This window comes from Gigantopelta aegis, chromosome 4 (assembly GCF_016097555.1).
Source record: "Gigantopelta aegis isolate Gae_Host chromosome 4, Gae_host_genome, whole genome shotgun sequence".
Lineage (NCBI taxonomy): Eukaryota > Metazoa > Mollusca > Gastropoda > Neomphalida > Peltospiridae > Gigantopelta > Gigantopelta aegis.
In genome coordinates, this window is record NC_054702.1 from 57,544,980 (window position 1) to 57,568,163 (window position 23,184).

A 23,184-nucleotide genomic window follows, 5' to 3' on the forward strand; every position below is an offset into this window, starting at 1 on the left:
CATTTGCGGAACACCCATAGCAAATATAAATGTCATCCATTAACAATATAGAAATTAAGGAAATCTGATACATTTTAACCAAACAGTACTACTTAAAAGCTTCATTATGATGACTAAACTTCTGCAAATCCATGACAAAATTCAAGTTATAATTGAAACCTACATGTACTAGAATTATATCGGGGCTCAAAATATGAAGCAAAATATGGCTTGCCATTATTATTATTTTTAAATAGCAGGCCAAAAGAAATATGGCCTGCTGTGAAACAAAAATGGCCTGCTGGAAATAATGTAGGGTTTGGGACAATGTGTGGAAAATTAGGACCTCTGATATGTAGTTTAGAGCATTATAAAATTAAAATGTAACAGAATTATGAGCTCGGCCTCAGCTAAATAGAAGATGAAATGATCGTACATACATCTCTTTTTTGAAAAATGATGCAATTTTGAGTTAATTTTAGCAGGTGAATGTTTATTTCACTTGCAAGATTTAAAAATAGACTTCTTTTCACTTTTTACAGGCTGCTATTTCAAGCACTGTACATATATCTTTAAACATATATAGGGTCCAGAAAGTGGAAATGTAACATAACATATCTACTTGAAGCAAACTTTAATGGGCAATTCCACGCTAAAGTGGACATGGAGTGAAAAAATCAAATCATGTTATTACTTATATATTAAGATTGTTTTTAATGTAAAAATGTCTGGAGAATCCAAATCTGATAAGTAAAATATTGTAAAATAAATGGATGTGTTTGACTTTAGTTATTTTATGAGGATACCGTCACACTAAAAATATGACACTTCCATAATACACACTATGAATTTATGTACAGCAGCCATGTAATTGAAGGTAATATTCTTTTTATTAGTGTTTTTGTTTTACCACTAACAAAGTACTACACTTCATAATCCACTTTAATGAAAGAAAAAAAAAATTACATTTAGGGGAAATTAGAAAACATAGAATCAGTTTGTAATTCCGTTACCGAAAACAAACAAAAAGTTAGATTGTATTATTCATTTATATGTAATCAAGGAATCGACTCATATTCTCTGAGTATATGTTAATTAACATAATCAGACACATTTACTTTCAAATTCATACATTATTAGTAAAATTATATAGCTCTAAACATATGTAATTCCGTTACCGTCTTTGGTATATATTGTTAAGAAACACTTTAATATAACCTACACAGTACTAAAATGCTACACACTTATCCATATATACCAGTACATCAAGTGATGTAACAATAGGAAGATGTACAAAATCTTTTTTAAAAATCCATATGGTAATAGTACTAGTAGTGGCTCCAAATGCATTTGCCGAACACCCATAGCAAATATAAATGTCATCCATTAACAATATAGAAATTAAGGAAATCTGATATACTTTAACCAAACAGTACTACTTAAAAGCTTCATTATGATGACTAAACTTCTGCAAATCCATGACAAAATTCAAGTTATAATCGAAACCTACTAGAATTATATCGGGGCTCGAAATATGAAGTAAAATATGGCCTGCCATTATTATTTTTTTAAATAGCAGGCTTAAAGAAATATGGCCTGCTGTGAAACAAAAATGGCCTGCTGGAAATACATGTAAGACAAAACAACATGAATGTAGGGTTTGGGACAATGCGTGGAAAATTAAGACCTCTTAAACTACTTAGAGCATTATAAAATTAAAATGTAACAGAATTATGAGCTCGACCTCAGCTAAATATAGAAGATGAGATGATCATATGTACATCTGTTTTTTAAAAAATGACGCAATTTTTAGTTAATTTTAGCAGGTGAATGTTTATTTCACTTGCAAGATTTAAAAATAGACTTCTTTTCACTTTTTACAGGCCACTATTTCAAGCTCTATACATATCTTTAAACATATATAGGTTCCAGAAAGTGGAAATGTAACAACATATTTACTTGAAGCAAACTTTAATTTTACTTTATCCAAAGGCAATTATTGACTGTATTAATAATTTATATTTAAATGACAGGATCTCCAGAAAATGGAAAGTATCATTCTAATCACCAACATTACAAAATGTATGCTTTTAAATGTATGAAATGGACAAAAAGAAAGCAACCGTTTTATAGTATTAATGCTGTTTCACAAGGAAATCTAATCTGAGTAAAATTCTTAAATTGGAAAGATGGCATGTTTGGTTGGCCAAAATAGAAAATACTGGTTTTGAATGTTGTCATGTATGTTACCATAACCTCAGATAGATGAGGAATTTTATTATTAGGCATAATATCTTTCACTTACCATAATACAATCTAGATGTTTGACGGTCAGTTTATATAATTTTAATTGGCCTGTGTTCCTTTGACCTGGTGTCATTCTCTTTGTTATTAACAATGTCAATGTTCAAGAATTTTTTTCAATTGTTGTCAAACATTTTAAACATTTACTATGTAATACTAGTATGTACACAGTTTAGTGCTAGTTTAAATCTCCACTCATATACATGTACATGTTACTGATATTGAAACTAGTTATCATTTGAAATATTAATATGAATGCTTAAAACAAGTATACTGAATTATTATTTAACTCATAAAATTATGCAACATATTTACAAATCAAATTTAAAGTAAATAAATATTGTTTTTCAAAAGTAAATTCAGAGCGGTAATTCCGTTACCGAACTGTGTAATTCCGTTACCGGCATTCAATGTACAACAAAATTATGAAAAGATAATATGTAATATAATTTCTATTTTGTTAATCACAAGTCATTAGGTCATCATTCCATCATGAAGATAAATAATTATTTCATCATACTTCACAGTTTGTTGATGTTTTGCGGTGCCCTTAAAAATGGTGTCCGATTTTATGTAATTCCATTACCAAACTTTAATTAAGTACTCATGCATTACACGTTGCAGTAGGGAGTCTCACTTCTGCCCATGGCAAGCACTAGTGCAGTACTAGTGTATTACATAGTTACACCATTATGATAATTTTTCTTATGTGGACTAGCTGAGTTTAATGCCTGAAATATCTCTCCAACTCGTAATTCCGTTACCGTGGAATTGCCAAAAAATTAAATTTGTTTACCAAATCAAGGAGCTATGCATGTTGTTGACACACTGTTTACTGCAGTCCTATTGTGTTACTGATATATATTTAAATCCAGTGGAAGCAGTATGTGTTTTTTCTTCATAGGAAAGCTGAGAGGCACAGACACCACAAGTAATACTTGTATATATATATACATACATACAGTTAATATTAAAAAAAACAGACTGAGATTTACTTAGGGATGTCACAATACACCTACCTCACAATACAATACGTGTCACGATATATAGCCCATGATATAATACATATCACAATACAATGTGTATCACGATATACAGCCCATGATACGATACATATCACGATACATAGCCCCTGACAGTGATATGATATGTATCATGATAACTGATTCACTGTGTTTTCACAGTAAAACAAAAAGATGAAGCTTAGGTGAAGTGATTTAAACATTTAAAATAGTTACCGTAGTATCGTGATGCATCGATGTATTGGTGTATCATGACATCCCTAGATTTTTTTGTATCTTAAACTTTTCTTACCATCAACTTAAAACTGACTTTTAAAGTCATTAAGAACTTTAAGTTGCAAGTATTTTAAGCCATTTATAAAATATATAATTGTTGTCAAAGTGCAAGTGTAGTTTGAATATATATATAGAATATTGATGAAGGGGGCTACCCATGAAATTTAAATTATCTTGCGATAGCAAGTTGGAAGAAATAACAACAATGTAAATACTGAATAATATTTTTTTAAATATGCGATTGCAGATCACTTTTGTAACAGCATGCCCTCGCATATTTTGAAAGTGGCTGGGTGTGGAATAGGAAATATTAAGTACTTTCCAGTTAAACTGAATTAAAAAGTACGGGCATGGAAATATTTACTAATAAATACATGTTTAGGTCATTTAAAAAATTAAACTAAAAAAAAAAAAAAAACACTTTTTTATAACATGAATTTACAAAATGTACTATTAAATACATGCCATGTGGATATTGCAAAACAGGCGTAAAACATGTTTGGTTTAAACCTGATCCTTGCTTTCCTAGCTTTATCACTTTCCTGTAGAATACAAGGGAAAAAATAAACATATAAATCTTAAATCTTTTTTTCATGCCCGTTTTCTCTGTTCAACTGTTTTCTCTGTTCAACCGTTGTTCTGTGTTTACTTTCCGTCAAGACCAAGATTATATTTATCAAAAAAGCAACACTCACAAAAATGTAAGTGCTGCTAACCCGTGTAAGTTTCAAATATTTCAGTGTCAGACATTTCAGGAAATAGTCACAAAGAAAACAGCACACCAGTCTAACATACAACAGTACAAATATACAGTGTATGTACACAAATTTATCATATACCAGTAGTAACATTACTTCTCAAGTTTGGGTACATTTTACACATCAGTGTTCAAGATTAAAATTTTTGAGCAGTATCCCAGTTGGATACTAACATTTCAAAATCTGGTATCCCACTTGAGAATTTAGTGTTCCACTTAAATGAAATTCATAAATAACATCGTAACAAACTTGGATGACACTGTTACTTAACTTCACTAGTAAATTACTACTTTCATTGTTTCAGCGAAAAATAAAAATGCAGGATTAAAAAAAAAAAAAACATTATATGGTATCCTGGTGGGATACTGGGTTATTGAAGTCTGGTATCCAAAATTAAATTCTGGTATCCCCGGGATATCGGGATACCGTTAATCTCGAACACTGCACATGTGCATTTTGTATGAAATATCTTTACATGTACTAGAAGTAGAACTAATGGGAAAAAAGATAAAGACTAATAGAATCTATCACTGTTGTGAGGTATAGATAAATGTTTGTCCCGAGGGTTGGAATTGCCTTATCTATACCTCACAACAGTGATTGATTCTTTTTCTTGCCCATTTAATTACAGTAACAAAACATTAATTTTGTCGAAGGTTTGTTTATTGTTGAACAATTCGTAAACATTTCACCTAAAAACAATGAAACTCATTTAATCATATGCTGAAAATAGTCCAACTTATGCAACGACATAAAAATGCAACAACCTAACAATAAATATAAAGTTGAAAATATTAATTTGTTTAAATATTTTTAAAACAATGATACAACGTGAAATGGCAAACAGAATTTTGAAAATCATGAGTTATGACATCAATTGTCGTAAACCATGAGTTGTGACATCACGCGTATGTAGAAATCGTCTAGTCCTAGGGTCAGACAGATTTTTCTAGATAATCTGGATAACACTGTCCAGTGGGCAAGAAATGGTTATCTTCATTACAGCCAATTTGAATTTACACCAACTTTATAAAAAAAAACCAACTACATTACTGATGGAAGGAAATGTTTTATTTAACGACACACTCAACACATTTTATTTACGGTTATATGGTTAAGAACCACACAGATATTGAGAGATAACCCGCTGTCGCCACTTCATGGGCTACTCTTTTCGATTGGCAGCAAGGGATCATTTATATGCAACATCCCAGACAGGATAGTACATACCACAGCCTTTGTTACACCAGTTGTGGATCACAGGCTGGAACGAGAAATAGCCCAATGGGTCCACTGACGGGGATCGATCCTAGATCGACCGCGCATCAAGCGAACACTTTACCACTGGGCTACGTCCCACCCCACATCACTGATGGTGTCAGCAGATTGTTTGATTCTAGCAAGCAACATGATACAGGGATGTGATAACAATTTAAAAAGAAAAGTTTAAATGATCTAAAATAAACTGAATTCTCTATAATATATTTAAAACATTTAAAAATAAAGGTAATTTTTAAACATTTCAGATCAAATCCAGTGTACATTGTGAAAATCATTTTACACAAATAAAAACTGAAATTAATATTAAAAAAAACCCATCACATCACTAATATTACAAGTTGAAGTCTTTTTATTTAAAACATAAAAAACATGAATCACTTCGATGTATTAAAGCTTATTTATTGATGTCAGGCACTTGCTTTTATGATCACATCTTTGAATATAGTTTTTTAAACAGTCAAATTTAAGAGACGGGTTTCCAAATGACGTGTGGTTTTATTTGCATCCAACACATTTTAATTATGGTTATATGATGTTGGACATAATGTTAAGGACTACACAGATGATGAGAGAGGAAACCTGCTGCTACCACTCCATGTGCTACTGTTTTCAATTAGCAGCAAGCACAGGATAGCCTTTGTTACACTAGTTGGAACAAGAAATAGCCTAATGGGCCCACCGATGTGGATCAATCCTAGGCTGACTGCACATCAAGCAAGCGCTTTACCACTGGGCTATGTGACGGTTCATAAATTACTTTATCTAGAAAAGCAAATATACTCATATATATATATATATATATATATATATATACACACGTAAAAATGGGTACACATAATAGCCACTGCAGTAAAATTATTAGCATTTTTCCTCCTTTGTGGTGTTCATTTGTCAAGGATGACTTTATTGGCCTTGCGTTTCTGCGAGTGTTAATGTCTTCCCTCTCTGTTTGAACAGCTTGTTTGTGTTTCAGTAAACACTGACTTCACTGTTCACACCAGACTGGGACTGTTTGTGCAGTACCATCTGAGGGGATCACAAACCAAGTGTGATGTAAACAATCTGCACCGACACACCTGTAGATGGGGAAGTAATAGGAGGAAAATGGAATACAACAAGAGAGGAGGAAAGGAGTGAAAAGAGCTGTTAACTTCAAGCCTGGAGTATTAATGACAGTCCGTAATGATAAAGCCATTTTATTGATTGTATTTCGGAAGATGGAAAGCACAATCAAGTGAGCGCGAGGGCTGAAAACGGATCAATCCCTAATTTTAGTAATTGTCACTAACACTGAAGAATTTCCGCTCCCATTTTGAAATTGGAAATAATTTGTAATTACTCAGTTTTTAGATATGTAGAGTATTCTTTCCAGAAAAAAATTAAGTGTCAAATTTAAACAAAATTTTATTAACCAAATACTAAATATTGTAGTCACTGTATATAACAAGAATTTCATGGAATTAAATGTCTCACCTATCATAAATGTTTTCAGTACATTGTGATGAACGTCTATAGGTTAACTATATATGTAAACCAAGTTTTGCTAATCTAGGACTTTTAGTTTGTGAGAAACGTATCAAAACGTAAAATTTTAATGCAAAAGTTGACAACGACAATGCCGCCATCACCACTGGAAAAGTAATACACTTGTCCAAATATACCTATATCTCACTTTTTTAAATTGTAAAGACAAAACAAAAATGGGGATAGGTAGGGCGAGTTCTGATTTTCTTCAATAAGGGTAAGTTGTCATAGTGCTTGTTATATGTACATGTATGGTGTACATGAACATTTGCATGGTTTCTAATTGTTTTCAAAATCTTGTTAGAGATATTTCTAGTCCAACTAAAAATTTATTTGCAACTACTGTTTAAAAATAAAAATTTATTTGCAACTAATGTTTAATGTTTCAGAATTGTGTAGCTATCTCTGAAACTTACAACTTGCGCAGCAAATCGTAATGCGATACTGAACAAAATGTTCCCTGAATACCACTGTCATTTATGGGATTTCATTTGAGGCATGCACCCTACCGAGGAATAATTATTATAATGTGAAGATCAAAATGTCTTTGTCATATGCAATTATTGCAACAGGAAGTTAGCTGAGCCAGGAAAATCTACATGTTCATAATTACCTACAAGTACATACATGTACTTGGGGGATTTTGTTTTCCCCCCCTTTCAGGTCTAGCTCTGGCACTCACCAAATTCGCCAACTGTGAATTTTAAAAATAATTGCCGAATATTTTTTTAATTTGGAAAAATAATTTCATGAAATAAATGATGTTTTGTTGCAAAATAAATGGTTTTCTGCTGTTTTTGAATTGTGATTGATAATTTGGCAAAATTTTCTGCTAATCCAGAGCTATCCCTGCCCTTTGCACTTGTAATTATAACATCCATTCCCAAACTACATGAAATTACCCACATACTGGTATTTTAAATTTAATACTTTAAATCTTCTAATCTTTGCTCTGTGAAAAAACACATGTAGCTTACACCTGTGTCTGTGCTGTTTACTTTCTTCTATACTATCATACCAAACAATAAAGATGGAAAATGGGTTATGTTGACACAAGACTGTAAATTACAACAAAGTGATGTCAGCTTTTATTAGTCCTGACCATATCAACAAGATAACTCAAGTCACATGTTTCATTGTTGTTCTGTCTGCTTGTGGTACAAATAATTAGTACAAGGGACAATGGTAAGATCACATTACTTTTCACATGGGACAGTGATCTTACATGTAGATCAAGAAACCTACAATGAAACATTAATTAACTATAATATATTAGGAGTCATTTTGTGCAAATTCGTCAGTTCTTCACAACATTTTTACCAATTTTCTTTAAATTTTACAAAATTATCAATTATTATCTTTGAGTAAATTATAGACATGTGTAGAAACCAAATAATATCTCTCTTAGATAATTAGTTATAGAGGCAAGGAGTCACAAGCATTTGGCTCATTTGCAATGCTAACTATATATGTAGCATGACCTTAGATAAAAAAGAAAGATAATGAGTTAGACATCTGCATAGATAGAACTCGGATAATATAGCACCTTGTAACAAGTTTGCTGTTTATACCATTTTAAAGCTCATTTGAAACCCAATGTTTTGAAATAACCATATACATATACCTTGATCTCTACAAATTGAAATATATTTCAAAATCATTCAAATTTCACCGAATGGTAGTCTATATAAGTTTGTAGGTGTGTATATATATATGCTCTGTTATGCTCATATATATATATATATATATATATGCTGTTGCCAAGGACAACATCTTGGCTGTTCATATTATGAGTACATATATCTAGGGTTTGAAATAGCAGCCTGTGAACAGCAGTCCATTTTTTTTATCCTAGGTAGCAGCTGAAACAGAAATCCACCTGCTAAAACCACACAATCGCAGTATTCACAATTATCTCATCTGATATTTTGCTTATGATTCCATACTGCTCTAAAATACATCTGAGGTCATAAAATTTTACACAAAAATCCAAAACCCTCCCAATAAGATGGTATAACCGGTACTGTTTCACTTCCAGTACAGGCGTCTGAAAAATTCCAAGAATGATCATTTCGTTCACGTGTTACTCGAACGAATCTGATTTTCTATAACCAATTTTTTTGGTTCACATGAAATTTGGATCACCATTTACTTGGATATAACGGGTTACGCAAAAGGAAATGGGTTACTTGGATTTATTTCTGTGTAACTGATAAATGGGTCACGCAGATTTTCAATTCTCAAAGGCCTGCCCTAGGTCATATTTGTTCTCAGCAGGACTATTTCCTTTGGGCTGTTATTATTTAACAAAACAACAACAGCAGGCCATATTTTACTTCCTACTTCAAGCCCTGTAAGACTCTATCATATGCTGTAAATTTCAACCTGGGTTGAGGATTGTCAAGTCCCAGGGTGGAAATTTCAACCAAGAGGGTATACTTTTTCTATCCAACATGACTGTATAATATTATGATAGTCTTTCAGTAAATAAACTATTTTCTCTCATCCTCAGGTATATAGGACAGAGCTACCACATGAAAGAAAGCTGTGTAAGAAATTTCTATCTTACATGAGATATCACGCGCTTGTGTTTAACATGACATCGTTGGTAATATATGACGTCATATTAATGTAAGATGGTGACATGAGGTCATTAGACACAGTTTTAAATTAATATTTTGTTATTAAAACCTTCATTTTAAAAGATATCTAGTTAATTTGTAGTGTTAAATTATATTTAACACATGAAACAAACACGGCAAATATGATAGTGTAGTTTATTTATAATAAAATTATCAAATAAAAAAGTTACTTGTTCAGCCATCTTTGTCTGTTAGTGTAAAATAATGATTTACCGAATGAATGAGAGAAAAAGACTCCATCATATGCGGTCATATGGGATAAAAAAAAAAAGTACACCCAGGTGTACTTTTTCTATCCCACATGACCGCATATGATGGAGTCTTATAATTTCACCCTAACAGACAAAGATGGCTGAAACTTGCTGATTTTACCATTTTACCATAAATAAAATATGTTATCATATATGCTGTTTGTTTGATGTATTAAACAGAAAATAACATCATAAATTAAAAACAGCTTTTATAATCATAAAATATCTCAATTTGAAACTCTTATCTGATAACCTGACATCACTAGCTAGCATTAATATGATGTCATATATTACCAATGATGTCATTCTCCCCTTGTTAAGTGCAAAAACGTTATAGCTTATGAACAACAGAAATATATTTTTATAGCTGTCTTTCATGGGATAATTCTGTTCTATATAGGATGAGAGAAAAGTGTTTCACGATGCTGGACCATGGGGATTAAGGAAACAATGTATACCCTTAAATAATAATTTAAACATACAGTGATAAAAAATACTATTACCCAGTAAAAAATATCCACTTTACAGAGAATATAGAAGGAGGGTGCCCTCAAAACTAGGCAAACAAAACCTTTGTAAGAACTGGCCATTGTTCAACCCTTTGAACTGGAAAGTAAGGTATATTTCTAGTGTATTCCAAGTATGTAATATTTGTCATTCTCTACAACATGCAAAGTCAAGTTGATCAAAACAAAGTACTACTAAAGCAATACAATTCCTCTTCCCCTGCCCAACAAAGTTTTGCATACAGTTCAAGGACCATAACAGTGAAAAATATTTATATTGCCATGAAAGTCACTTTATTTGTAATGGTATATGATAAAGCTATGCGAAAAATGTTAGCTCATTATCTTGAGGCATTGTACGAAAAAATATATAACTGAAAAATGATATGTGGGACACAGGGCTAGTTCTGCCACTCGCCAAATTCATCAATTGCGAATTTTGACTAGAATTGGCAAATTTTATTTTAATTTGGCAAAAAAATATTATGTTATAATTTATATTTTGATGGAAAATAGCTCAAGGTTTTGCATTTTTAGGTAATTTGGCAACATTTTCTGATCACCCAGAGCTAGCCCTGGGGACAGACAGATGGATAGAAGGACAGACAGATAGACAGAAGGACAGAGATAAAACCCACAGTTCCCTTTGGTTGGACCCACAAGAGACTAATAATTTGTATTAATTACTGTACAAAAAAGGTTTACTAAATGGGATTGATCATGAACCACACAGATCTCATGTGGACACCACTATAGACAGTCACAGAAATAAGAAGAATTTTTTACTAGTCCACCGGACAAATACATCTAGAAATTTACTTGTCCACCAATATTTCCACTTGTCCAAATAAATGATTTCTTTTGTTCAAGTACCAGGATGATGTTTTTGATTGCTTAAAATTAAACTGCACTGAAATGTTTTACTTAATCCACTGGACAATCACCAAGGAACATTTTGCTTGTCCAAATAGATTGTTGGGACAAACGGACAAGTGCTTATTTCGAATACTGATAGAGTAAACAACCAGGGCTTCTAGATTATGGTAGCCCCACTCCCATGGCTAGTGATGTTCATTGTTGGGCTAGTAAACAACTAATATTACCATGCTAAACGGCTAGTAAAAACAAAAGTTGTCAAATGCTGCATTTTTTAAATATGAATATCCTGTAACAAACTCCCACCCCCCCCCACCCCCCCACCCCCCCACACACACAATCTTAGTGTGTTTAAGCTCCATCTCCCTCTTTAGATGACATATCCGATTATTACTAATAATTAGCAAAATTTTATTTATTTAAAGTAAAGTAGGACTAGTGGATTTTTAATCGTGGCTAGTAAATTTCTTAAATTACTGATCCCATGGCTAGTGAATTTAAAAAAAATTCTAGCAGCCCTGAAACAACGCTCTAGAATTATAGACTAAAATCAAAACCACACAGTGAGTTACATCTTTCTAGAGATTCTCAGTTAGACTAAAACCTGGGCAAATTGCTAAACCAATGAAGAATTTTGTACATACTCGTATGTCCAATGTACATGTAAGTTATATGGGCTTTAGAAAGCAATCAAATCAACGACGATAAATGCTTTGTCCAAATTAAGTATGTACAAATTAAATATTTATATGTTGACTATTACAGTATTAGAACTAAACCATTTCACCTAAAGCCACTGAAATATTAATCCTTAATTGCCTCAAAATAACTTCAGCGGATGGGTGGCCCCAACATACACACGTGCTAGGGTAAATGAAAAAATTATTTAAATAGTAAGTTAGTGTAAAATAAAATAAAATTTAAAATTGCGAAATTTAAATTATTTTATTTTCTTAAACATTGTAGAGGCACCTATAGATGTTCTTCTCAACACATGCATTCATGTACAATTCGTGATTAATCTTCCTATAGTTCAATTTTTTTATTTTTTTTTATTTAAATTAAATATATTTAAAATCTGTACAAATAAGATACTTACATACAATAATACATGCATGTATGTACATGTATCAAGGATATATTTATTTAATTTGTAACACATACAAATAGTACAAACACTGAGCTAAGCACAATTAAAGGAATGCTAAATTAAGCTTTTCGACCACTGCATACTTTCATTTATATATATTCATTTATTCAAATATATATATATATATACTTTCTGCATACTTTCATTTATATATATTCATTTATTCAAATATATATATATATATATTTATTTATTTATTTAACAGAGTTTTCCCATGACAATATTTGATTAAATAACAATCAAAATACATATATATGTATATACTGACACTTACTATTTAGTAGACACAGCCATTGTTTTAGCCTTTAACAACAAATGCCACCTAGTGAGTGGGTGGCACATTAGTTCTGTGTTGTCAGACCCAGTCACAGTCCAGTGACCAGGTCACAGCAAGTCAAAGACTACAGGGCTCGAAATAGGAAGTAAAAATATGGCCTGCTCTTATTTTCTTAAAACAGCAGGCCAAAAGAAATACATCCTGCTAAGAACAAAATATGGCCTGCTGGAAATTAAAGACAGCTAGGGATAATGAGGAGGGTTGGGGGAGAGGTATTGTATGTGAAAAATAGGACCACTGAAATGTATTTTAGAGCTTTATGGAATTAACTAATAAGAGAATCATGAGATAAATAGACAGACGAAATAATTGTATGTATATCTATCTGTAAAAATTACCTGAAAATATTTTGGGTGGTTGTATCAGGTGAATTTCTATTTCACCTGCTAGGTCTAAAAAATTTACTTCTTTTCGCAGCTACTTCAAGTCCTGGACTATGCTTAGTATTGTTCAGCGATAGAAATAAGCAGAATTTTTTCATTTGTCCACCGGACAAGTAAGTCGAGAAATCTACTTGTCCAGCAATATTTCCACTTGTCCAAATAAATGTTTTCTTTTATTCAAGTACAAGGATAGTATTTTTGATGTCTCAAAAACTTCATTGAACATTTTTACTTGTCCGCTGGACAACCATTGAGATACATTTTGCTTGTCCGAGCAGATTTTCACTTGTCAGGACAAATGGACAAGTGCTTATTTCAAACACTGTGATTTGGTACCACGTTTTTCTGACAAACACATTTAACTTCAGTCTGCACATTCGATTCAAGTCAGAGGCATTGTGGCCACATAAACACCTTCTACACATTCGATTCAAGTCAGAGGCATTGTGGCCACATAAACACCTTCTACACATTCGATTCAAGTCAGAGGCATTGTGGCCACTTAAACACCAAACTCGAACTACTCAGTCTTCTCACTAGACTACCATTATCTTCAAAATACACGAGTTTTCTTTTGATGAAGTGGCATTTATCACCTCATTGTTACTCACCAGGGTTTTTTTTTCTACCTTCTATCACAGCAGCTGTAAATACAGGCTCAAACTGATATGGCTTCAGTATGTAACTCATAAACAATGTTTTTTATACCAAATTCAACATGATTACCGTTTTCAGAATCTATTTTTCGCTAGAATATGTGTGGCTTTGTTTTATGTAAACTTCTACAGATCAAGTAATCATATTCTGGAAGTCAAATCACATCCACTTATAGGATGACAATTCCTTTCGTAAAGATGGCCATCCCCATATCTTGATTAGAATTATAAGTGGGATTTTTTTAATGATCAATTCTGGTATTGTATTTTTTCTATTTTTAAACATATAGGAACTTTGGATCTAGGCATCTTTTCAACAAAGAACACTTATTTTTTATAGTAATATATAACACATTTTTGTATAACACTTTTATTTTAAATAACATTCCTTGAGGTTCAACAATAAATCGACTTAAAAGACTTATAAGTTTGTGAGCAACATAGCTAAATGCAAAAACATCAAGCCATTGATAGAAATAAGCAGAATTTTTTACTAGTCCACTGGACAAATACATCTAAAAATCTACTTGTCCACCAATATTTTCACTTGTCTAATTATATGGTTTGTTTTAATCGAGTACAAGGATTGTATTTTTCATTGCTCAAAATAAAACTACATTGAAAATTTTTACTTGTCCACTGGACAATCACCGAGGTGCATTTTGTTTGTCCCAGCAGACTTTTACGTGTCAGGAAAAATGGACAAGTGCTTATTTCAAATGCTGCAAGCTAATTGAAAATCTCCCTCAAAACATATTTGAACTATGAATTGTGATTGTGATATATATGGCCAAATTTATACAGCCTGTTTTTCTTAAATGCAGGTATTTTTTTGGTGGTGTAGTGGTTATGCCATCGGACTTGAGGCTGGTAGGTACTGGGTTCCTATTCCAGAGTGAGTGCACCACTAGGTTTAATGGGTAGGTGTAAGGCCACATACTTCACCAAGTTTCACCCACTTCAAAGGTACAATTATGGGTGTGTCTTCCGAGTATATGACCCCACATGGGGGATGTTTACCCGGCATGCACTGCATGTTCCATGTACCCTGGGCTTGGGAGATACCGAGATAGCTCAACTGACAGCAAGCGTGGAGCACGGCCATGTCAAGTAGTCCCATACTGAAATGGAAATACTGCAGCTTCACCATTCTTCTCACCATCAGGGGTTTCCCCAGAGGCATATGGCCACTACGCCTTAGGTGTGTAAGTAAGCACTTTGGCATCATGTAAGGGCCTCAAATCAATTGCCTCTACGCTTTAATTGGCTATATGTGACAATTAACTGTTGGTTGTTACAACTTTTAAAACCTTACAGTACACAGGTATTCACACTTTTAATAGGTGAAACATGTCCTTCATACCTAATTAGGTGCAAGGCCCTCAGCACTTTCATTTAACAACAGTCGATTACTGTCATAGACAGCAAAGCTGGCACTTGCATGTGCGTTAAACTAGTGTTTTCCCTAGCTTGTTTTAGCATGGTGCAGCACCATGCCTCAATAGTCTAGCACCATCTTGTCTTAATCAGTGCCATGCTGCCCTGAGATTAAACAAGCCTTTTTCAATAATTAATTCTAAAATTGCCTTGATGAAACACTACAATTTTTTCTTAATTAATTAATAAAAAATATTTCGTTATATATTTTGCCATTCATTTATTAAAGCAAGAACATTAATTACATTTACGTTTATTTCAATTAATTTTTTTGTCTTTAATGCAAAAAAAAGTGCCCCGAAAATGGTGAAAATGCCCTTAAAGTGTTGTGTCTACCATGCCTTGCCACATTTCTAGGGAAAACACTATAAACTGATAGTGAAATGTAAGCGCCTTAAAAATATCTGACCATCTATGTTTGTAATGTCCAAAAACAAAAAAATGTCTCTGTCTCTGTGTTAAATGTTTGTGACATTTTTAGAAAGAAAAAAAAATAATAATAAAAATGCAAGTAGTTTTAAAAGCAATGTCAATGTATGTACAGTAAGACAAAAACAGGCTTTGCAAATTGAATCTGTACTATTTAACATTTTAAACAGTGTAGTGATTTGAAACTTGCATTGCAATTTGTGACAAGATATTTAATAAACAATTCATGTCACTAGGTTCTCCTGTCCTGGATGAATCCGGGTTGTTTCGTCCTTATTCCTATTCGCCCCCGAGTCGTTTCTCCCTTATTCCCGTTCGCCCCGAGTCATTTCGCCCCTAGAATGAGTCGTTTCGTCCTCCATTATGAGTCGTTTCGCCCCTATGTATTGGGGTGGTCCGAAACAAGAAACTACAATAAATTTATTTTTCGTTAGATTTTACCCACATTTTGTCCAGACAGAAATCTTGAAAAAAACAATGGCATGGATTCCACATACTAGATGATAACCATGTCACCTGTATCGACTTCGCTGAGATCGCATAGGGCAAAAGGCATGTAATTTTGTGCCGGCTTCCATTTTGACTTTTTATGGAATATTCTACAAGAGGGGTGACGTCATATTATTTTATTATTATTAATATTATTTGATTGTTTAAAGATACCACTAGAGATCATTGATTTTATATTAATATTTTAGTCTTTCACCCCTCTTGAAGAGTATTCCATAAAAAAACAAAATGGCAGACAGCAGAAAACTGATTGTATTTTGCCCTAAACTGGCTGTAACGAGAACAGACATCGATATGTTATAGCATACAACAATTTTTTTTTTAAACATATCTTTTTAATGACTTTTTTAATGTAAACTGAAGCAAATGGACCTAATTAGAAGAAAAACACACAAAATGTAATAATATTTCAGACTCGCTCTATGATTACATCTGCATGTGATTTTCTAACAGGAACTCTTAGTTAAAACCTGTTTAAAAAAGCACAAAACACGCATTATTTTAAAACATTTTAATAACAAAATACGCATTATTTTAATAACAAGGACAACAATAATGCCATATATAGCATACAACAAGCATTTTTTAAATGTAAACTGAAGCAAATGGACCTTTTAATATTTCATCAGCATAGATGACACGTCAATGGATATTACAGAGGCCATTGTGTAGGCTAGTCTTTCCCCCCCCCCCCCTTATTAATATAAACATAAACCAGGCCCTTTATAACAATGGGATGGTGTGAGGGGAGGGGTTCTTTAAAATATTGCACATAACATATACATATAAATGGTGTTTATGGTTGATAAAGGGTTACAAATCTATATCTGATTTGCAACTAGAGTCACGTAAACAAATTTATTCATCATTCACAAACATAAACATGAGGGCGAAACGACCCTGTGTAGAGGGTGAAACGACCCTGTGTAGAGGGTGAAACGACCCGGTATGGGGGCGAAACGACACGGGGCGATCGGGAATAAGGGCGAAACGACCTGATACCGTCCTGGATGGAAGAGCCGACATGGGTTGACAGCTGCATCCATGACAGGCATGGGGGCAGGGCTTGCTCTAAATGTCTTTAAGCCCTATGACCTGATATGGCACATGAATCCAGAGTATAAATATTATGAAAAGTACAGGGCTATGTTTGTGTTTACTAGCCCACCAAAATAAAGCACTAGCCCAAATTCCTGATCAATTATAACTGGATTTTTATATAATTTTTGTACATTACAATTTACGAGTATAATCTATACAAACACTTAAATGATTTTGTAACTTTCAGTTTTTTGTCGTGTCGTACGTTTTGTCTTTTGTCAAGTGTGATCCATTGTCATTGTCCCGTTTTCGTTTTTGCCTTCCCCCGGGGAAAAATAATTGAGCAAAACTCTTGGTTGGTATCTAAACACACATAAATTAAATTTTATTACAACGGTAATAGATGGATCATTTTCACTGGGAAACATAAACACAAAGGGTTCAGAGGGCGAAACGATCCTGTGTATTTAGGGCCTACTATTTATGGCGAAACAAATACACATTATTCCGGTAGACCGGGGGCGTTAATTGATGAACAAAAAAACGACATCGGCAGGGCGATCGGGAATTGCAAGGGCATTAAAGTAAATTGTTTTCCTGAACGACATATGTTAGCTGATAGGTGACAAACCGTCCTGGATGGTTTAAGAGCGACATGCGTTCTTAGCTAAAACATGATTAACTACCACGTCACTGTCTAACCAATCAAAACACGCATGTCATTAGACATTTCCTGGCATGAAAGGGAAAGGTAAACATGCATGCTGTAACTGTGACAGATAGCATGTTACTACACCTAGCTCAGCTTGCTCTATAATGTGACAAACGCAAATTTTATTAAACGAAATTTAAGCCACTCGAGCGATGACCTGACCTGAAGGGGTTCGAACTTAAAAACCACTAGCCACGGGGTCGGGCTAGCGGATTTGTCGAATCAACAATTTTGGGGGATGTTTTCTTGTTTGGTGTTGTATACTTTGAAACAATGTAATATTAGCTACAGACTATTAGTTTCTTACAAGAAGGAACAACATTTTAAAAATTTGGTGATATCCATTAAAATAAATCAATGCCGTTCTAGTGCTCAGATCTTAATTGGTGTTTATGGGTTTGATTTTCAGTTTTTAAAACAAGTGGATGCAATGTTGCAACCTGCATTAAAAAAATAATAATAATAATTCCAAACCAGACTCTAATTATAAGATTACACATAAATTATTGAAACTATTACCAAATCTAAAAAAAAAATAGATGGATAAAGTTCCTTGTCATAGGGGGATAGCTGTTTAATGTCATTATGATTCATTTTGCATTTTAGGACACACACTGACACAGCGACACTGAAATTGAAATCAGCCATTCTCTTTTCAGCTATGAGCAATAACAACATAGAATAAATAATATTAACTGTTACCTGCACTAGCTGCTCTTGCGATAACCCAGAGGCTCTGAAAAGTTCTGATGCTTTTATTCCAGTAATTTTCCCATTCCCGTCAACATCGCAGGTCTGAAATAATTCACCGTAGAACTGCTGTTCTTGTTCGCTAAGCTTCAATCCTTCCATCTTACATTTACATGCAAGTCTTTTAGCTCTAACAAAAGAAGTAGTTCAAAAATATTTCGCACCCATAACTGTTCTATTGGTGCATTCTCCTGATCGTTGTTCCGAGATCAGATAAACACATCACTCAAAATCCCAAAATCCATCCCGGTGATGACTCCATCTTTAATCGATTCTCGGTCAATGCACGTAATGATGCGCTCTACGCAAATAATGTCGCTGTCATAAGATAATAATTGTAATCTCGTCACCTTTAGCTAAATAGGAACTTAAATACTTTTATACTTGACTAGTTACATGCAAATATTCGATATTTGTATTTAACTTTTAATGTAATAAAGAAAATAGTTTGATCGAAGAAAAAGGGTCTGAGATCATTGTGATATTTAATATTAAATATAATATTTTTTACGAAATAGATTTGTAAGTGAATATGTTCATGTAAGTTTTATCAATATCTATATCTAATACTATTAAAAGTATATTTTATTGCATAAAATAATCAAATGCACGCAAATTTCGACTATTCCGCAGAATGATGATACTATCTTCTATATGATTAGTACTAATTTCCATCAACTCGTACGGTAACAGAAAAGACGAAACAAAGCTTTCAAGTCTAATTTTTCACCTTGTTCAGTACTACACTGCCCCGCCCCTTTCTCAGAATGATGTTTGGGGGTGGGTTGATTGTTGTTGTTGTTTTAAAGATGTATAATCGAAGAGGACGTACGGGATCGCTTAAGAATTTGTTTTCGAGAACGCTAAAATAAATGGAGCACTTAAACTTTAAAACTATTTCAACATGTTCAAGTTGAAGTTAGTTTTGTTCAACGTCACCACTTAAGCATATTCATTAATTAACCATCACCTATTGGATGTCAAATTCAAATTCAATTTTTTTTATTACTTTAAGTTTTTACAACTTATTGATCAGCATTATACAAACATAAACATAAAATAAATATTGGATGTCAAACATTTGATAATTCTGACACGTAATCTGAAGAGAAAACCTGGCCGCTGTATTGTTTTTCCATTTCAAGGGCTCTTTTTAAATATAGCTAGTCTACATATCTCCATAGACAGGACAACAGATACCAAGGCCTTTGATATATCAGTCGTGTGGCATTGTGTTTTATATTTATTAAATCGTTTTTTCAACATAATACAAGAAAATCTCAAGTGTCTGGGGTAGCCATTAGTCCTGTTGTTCTTCAAATCTAAATGATAAAATAGATGTTTAGTTATTGAAGTCAAGTGTCCAATACACTCACTGATGATACTAGGTGTTCGCGAAGAGCTGTGCATATCCTATTCCACCGGTGGCACCCGTCATGAGCACATTTTTTAGTATCAAAACCGTTTCTTCTTTTTTCTTCTGTTTTTCAAGAGTGATGAAATACATATCATTTATTTTTTAAAAAGCGGGCCCTTGGGGGGGGGGGGGGGGCTAGGTTGAAAAACGCCAGTTTAATACACTGAACACATACAATACCCAGTATAACTGAACACATACGATATCCGGTATAATTGAACACATACGATACCCGGCATAACTGAACACATACGACCGGCCTCGGTGGCGTCGTGGCAGGCCATCGGTCTACAGGCTGGTAGGTACTGGGTTCGGATCCCAGTCGAGGCATGGGATTTTTAATCCAGATACCGACTCCAAACCTTGAGTGAGTGCTCCGCAAGGCTCAATGGGTAGGTGTAAACCACTTGCACCGACCAGTGATCCATAACTGGTTCAACAAAGGCCATGGTTTGTGCTATCCTGCCTGTGGGAAGCGCAAATAAAAGATCCCTTGCTGCCTGTCGTAAAAAGAGTAGCCTATGTGGCGACAGCGGGTTTCCTCTAAAAACAGTGTCAGAATGACCATATGTTTGACGTCCAATAGCCGATGATGAGATAAAAAATCAATGTGCTCTAGCGGCGTCGTTAAATAAAACAAACTTTACTTTGAACACATACGATACCCGGCATAACTGAACACATACGATACCCGGTATAACTGAACACATACAATATCCTGTATAATTGAGCACATACGATACCCGGTATAACTGAAAACATACGATACCCGGTATAACTGAACACATACGATACCCGGTATAACTGAACACATACAATACCCGGTATAACTGAACACATACAATATCCTGTATAACTGAATACATACGATACCCGGTATAACTGAACACATACAATACCCGGTATAACTGAACACATACAATACCCGGTATAACTGGACACATACAATACCCGGTATAATTGAACACATACGATACCCGGTATAACTGGACACATACAATACCCGGTATAACTGAACACATACAATACCCGGTATAACTGAACACATACAATACCCGGTATAACTGAACACATACAATACCCGGTATAATTGAACACATACGATATCCGGTATAACTGGACACATACAATACCCGGTATAATTGAACACATACAATACCCGGTATAATTGAACACATACAATACCCGGTATAACTGAACACATACAATACCCGGTATAACTGAACACATACAATACCCGGTATAATTGAACACATACGATACCCGGTATAACTGGACACATACAATACCCGGTATAATTGAACACATACAATATCCTGTATAACTGAATACATATGATACCCGGCATAACTGAACACATACGATACCCGGTATAACTGAACACATACAATACCCGGTATAACTGAACACATACAATACCCGGTATAACTGAACACATACAATACCCGGTATAACTGAACACATACAATATACCCGGTATAACAACACATGGTCACTTGATCAGACCGGGTGGCACACCATGATTATAAAGCTAAATTCTTGAGTATAGTTTATCATTCCTCCTACATGTAGAATGTGATGTATATATGGCATATGCTTCAAATTAAAGCAATCTTTTTTGGCACTGTAACAGATTTCATTAACCATGGGAGGAAGGAGGTCACGGGTGTCTTGTGACACACACACACAACCTTCCCATCTGACAAGCCTTTTTTAAATTACTTTTGGGTTTGGTTGTTTGTTGTTTTTAAAATTCATAATCCATTTAATATATACATACTAAATTGTCCTGAAAACGCGTCTCTGAGCATCTTTTTATAATTTTTTGGGGAGCATCCCCCCCCCCCCTAAAAAAAAAAAAAAACACCCCACAAACAACAAAACAACCCTATAGATTTCGCTCCCTTTGGTAGTTCGGCTTATTTTTCTCCGACAAACTCAAATTTGCTCCTTTTAAAAAAATTGTAGTCAAATCCTTTACAAAATCCTGATTCGTTCCTGCATACTGTCCACAAAATATGTCGTGTAACCAGTAGAGCCTGGAACAGTTTCTTCTCTCTGGAATAACACTCATATAAACAAACTGAATAAGTATCCCATGACCACTGTCCTAACATCATCACCTATATTTCATTTGATTTCAACTTATTTTTGTGCTCATATACAATTAAAGTTCAAGCACGCTGTCCTTGGCACACACCTCAGCTATGTGGGCTCTTTGTCCAGGACAGTGGGTTAGTTGTTAATTGTTAATGAGAGAGAAGAGGGTGTAGTGGCCTTACACCTACTCGCTCTGGGTGGGAGCCGGTACCGGGCTGCGAACCCGGCACCAACCAGCCTATAGGGTGTATACTACCAAATCAAATCCCATAGACGACAATAGTAACATATGTGGCTAAAACTCCTACCTGCAACGTATCAACCGACATAAACGCCACGGATATAAATACTACCACCCCTCACACTTAAAGTGAATCAGAAAAAATTGGGGGTCAAGCTGCTCGTTTCTGAGATAACGGGTAGCGTCTATGACTACTCTAGTTCCGCACAAAATTCGAGTACTTTTTTTTACAGGTACCCCATACATGTTTCAAGCACAAGGCTACTTGACACATTGGTACTAGATGAAATAAAATTGCATATTTTTTTTACCCAGATAAAACTATTATTTTTTTACAACCAACACACTCACATTTATAACCAATCACAGGACTTGTGGTGTTCACTTCTCTATCAAAAGTCGAACTTTGACCCAGCCGAAAGTTATTTGGTTTAGTACTACCTATAGCTCGATGGTTTAACCACGACGCCACCAAGACCGGGGGGGGGGGGGGGGGGATGGTAAGCTATGTACTACCCTGTCTGTGGGATGGTGCATATAAAAGATCCCTCGCTGCTAATCTGACGCCATATAACCGTAAATAAAATGTGTTTGATGCGTCA

At 34.1% G+C, this 23,184-nt stretch overlaps 1 protein-coding gene across 3 annotated transcripts in view; it reads right to left on the bottom strand.

Moving 5' to 3' along the window:
• The window catches only part of LOC121370810 (ralBP1-associated Eps domain-containing protein 1-like), a 72,246-nt gene extending 53,168 nt beyond the window's left edge, over nt 1–19,078 (bottom strand). For all 3 annotated transcript variants that reach the window (XM_041496289.1, XM_041496288.1, XM_041496287.1), the window contains exon 1: nt 18,777–19,078. In XM_041496289.1, the coding sequence (XP_041352223.1) occupies nt 18,777–18,926 (150 nt within the window). In that variant the 5' untranslated portion in view covers nt 18,927–19,078. The remainder of the gene's footprint in view (nt 1–18,776) is intronic.
• Nucleotides 19,079–23,184: the final 4,106 nt, after the last annotated feature.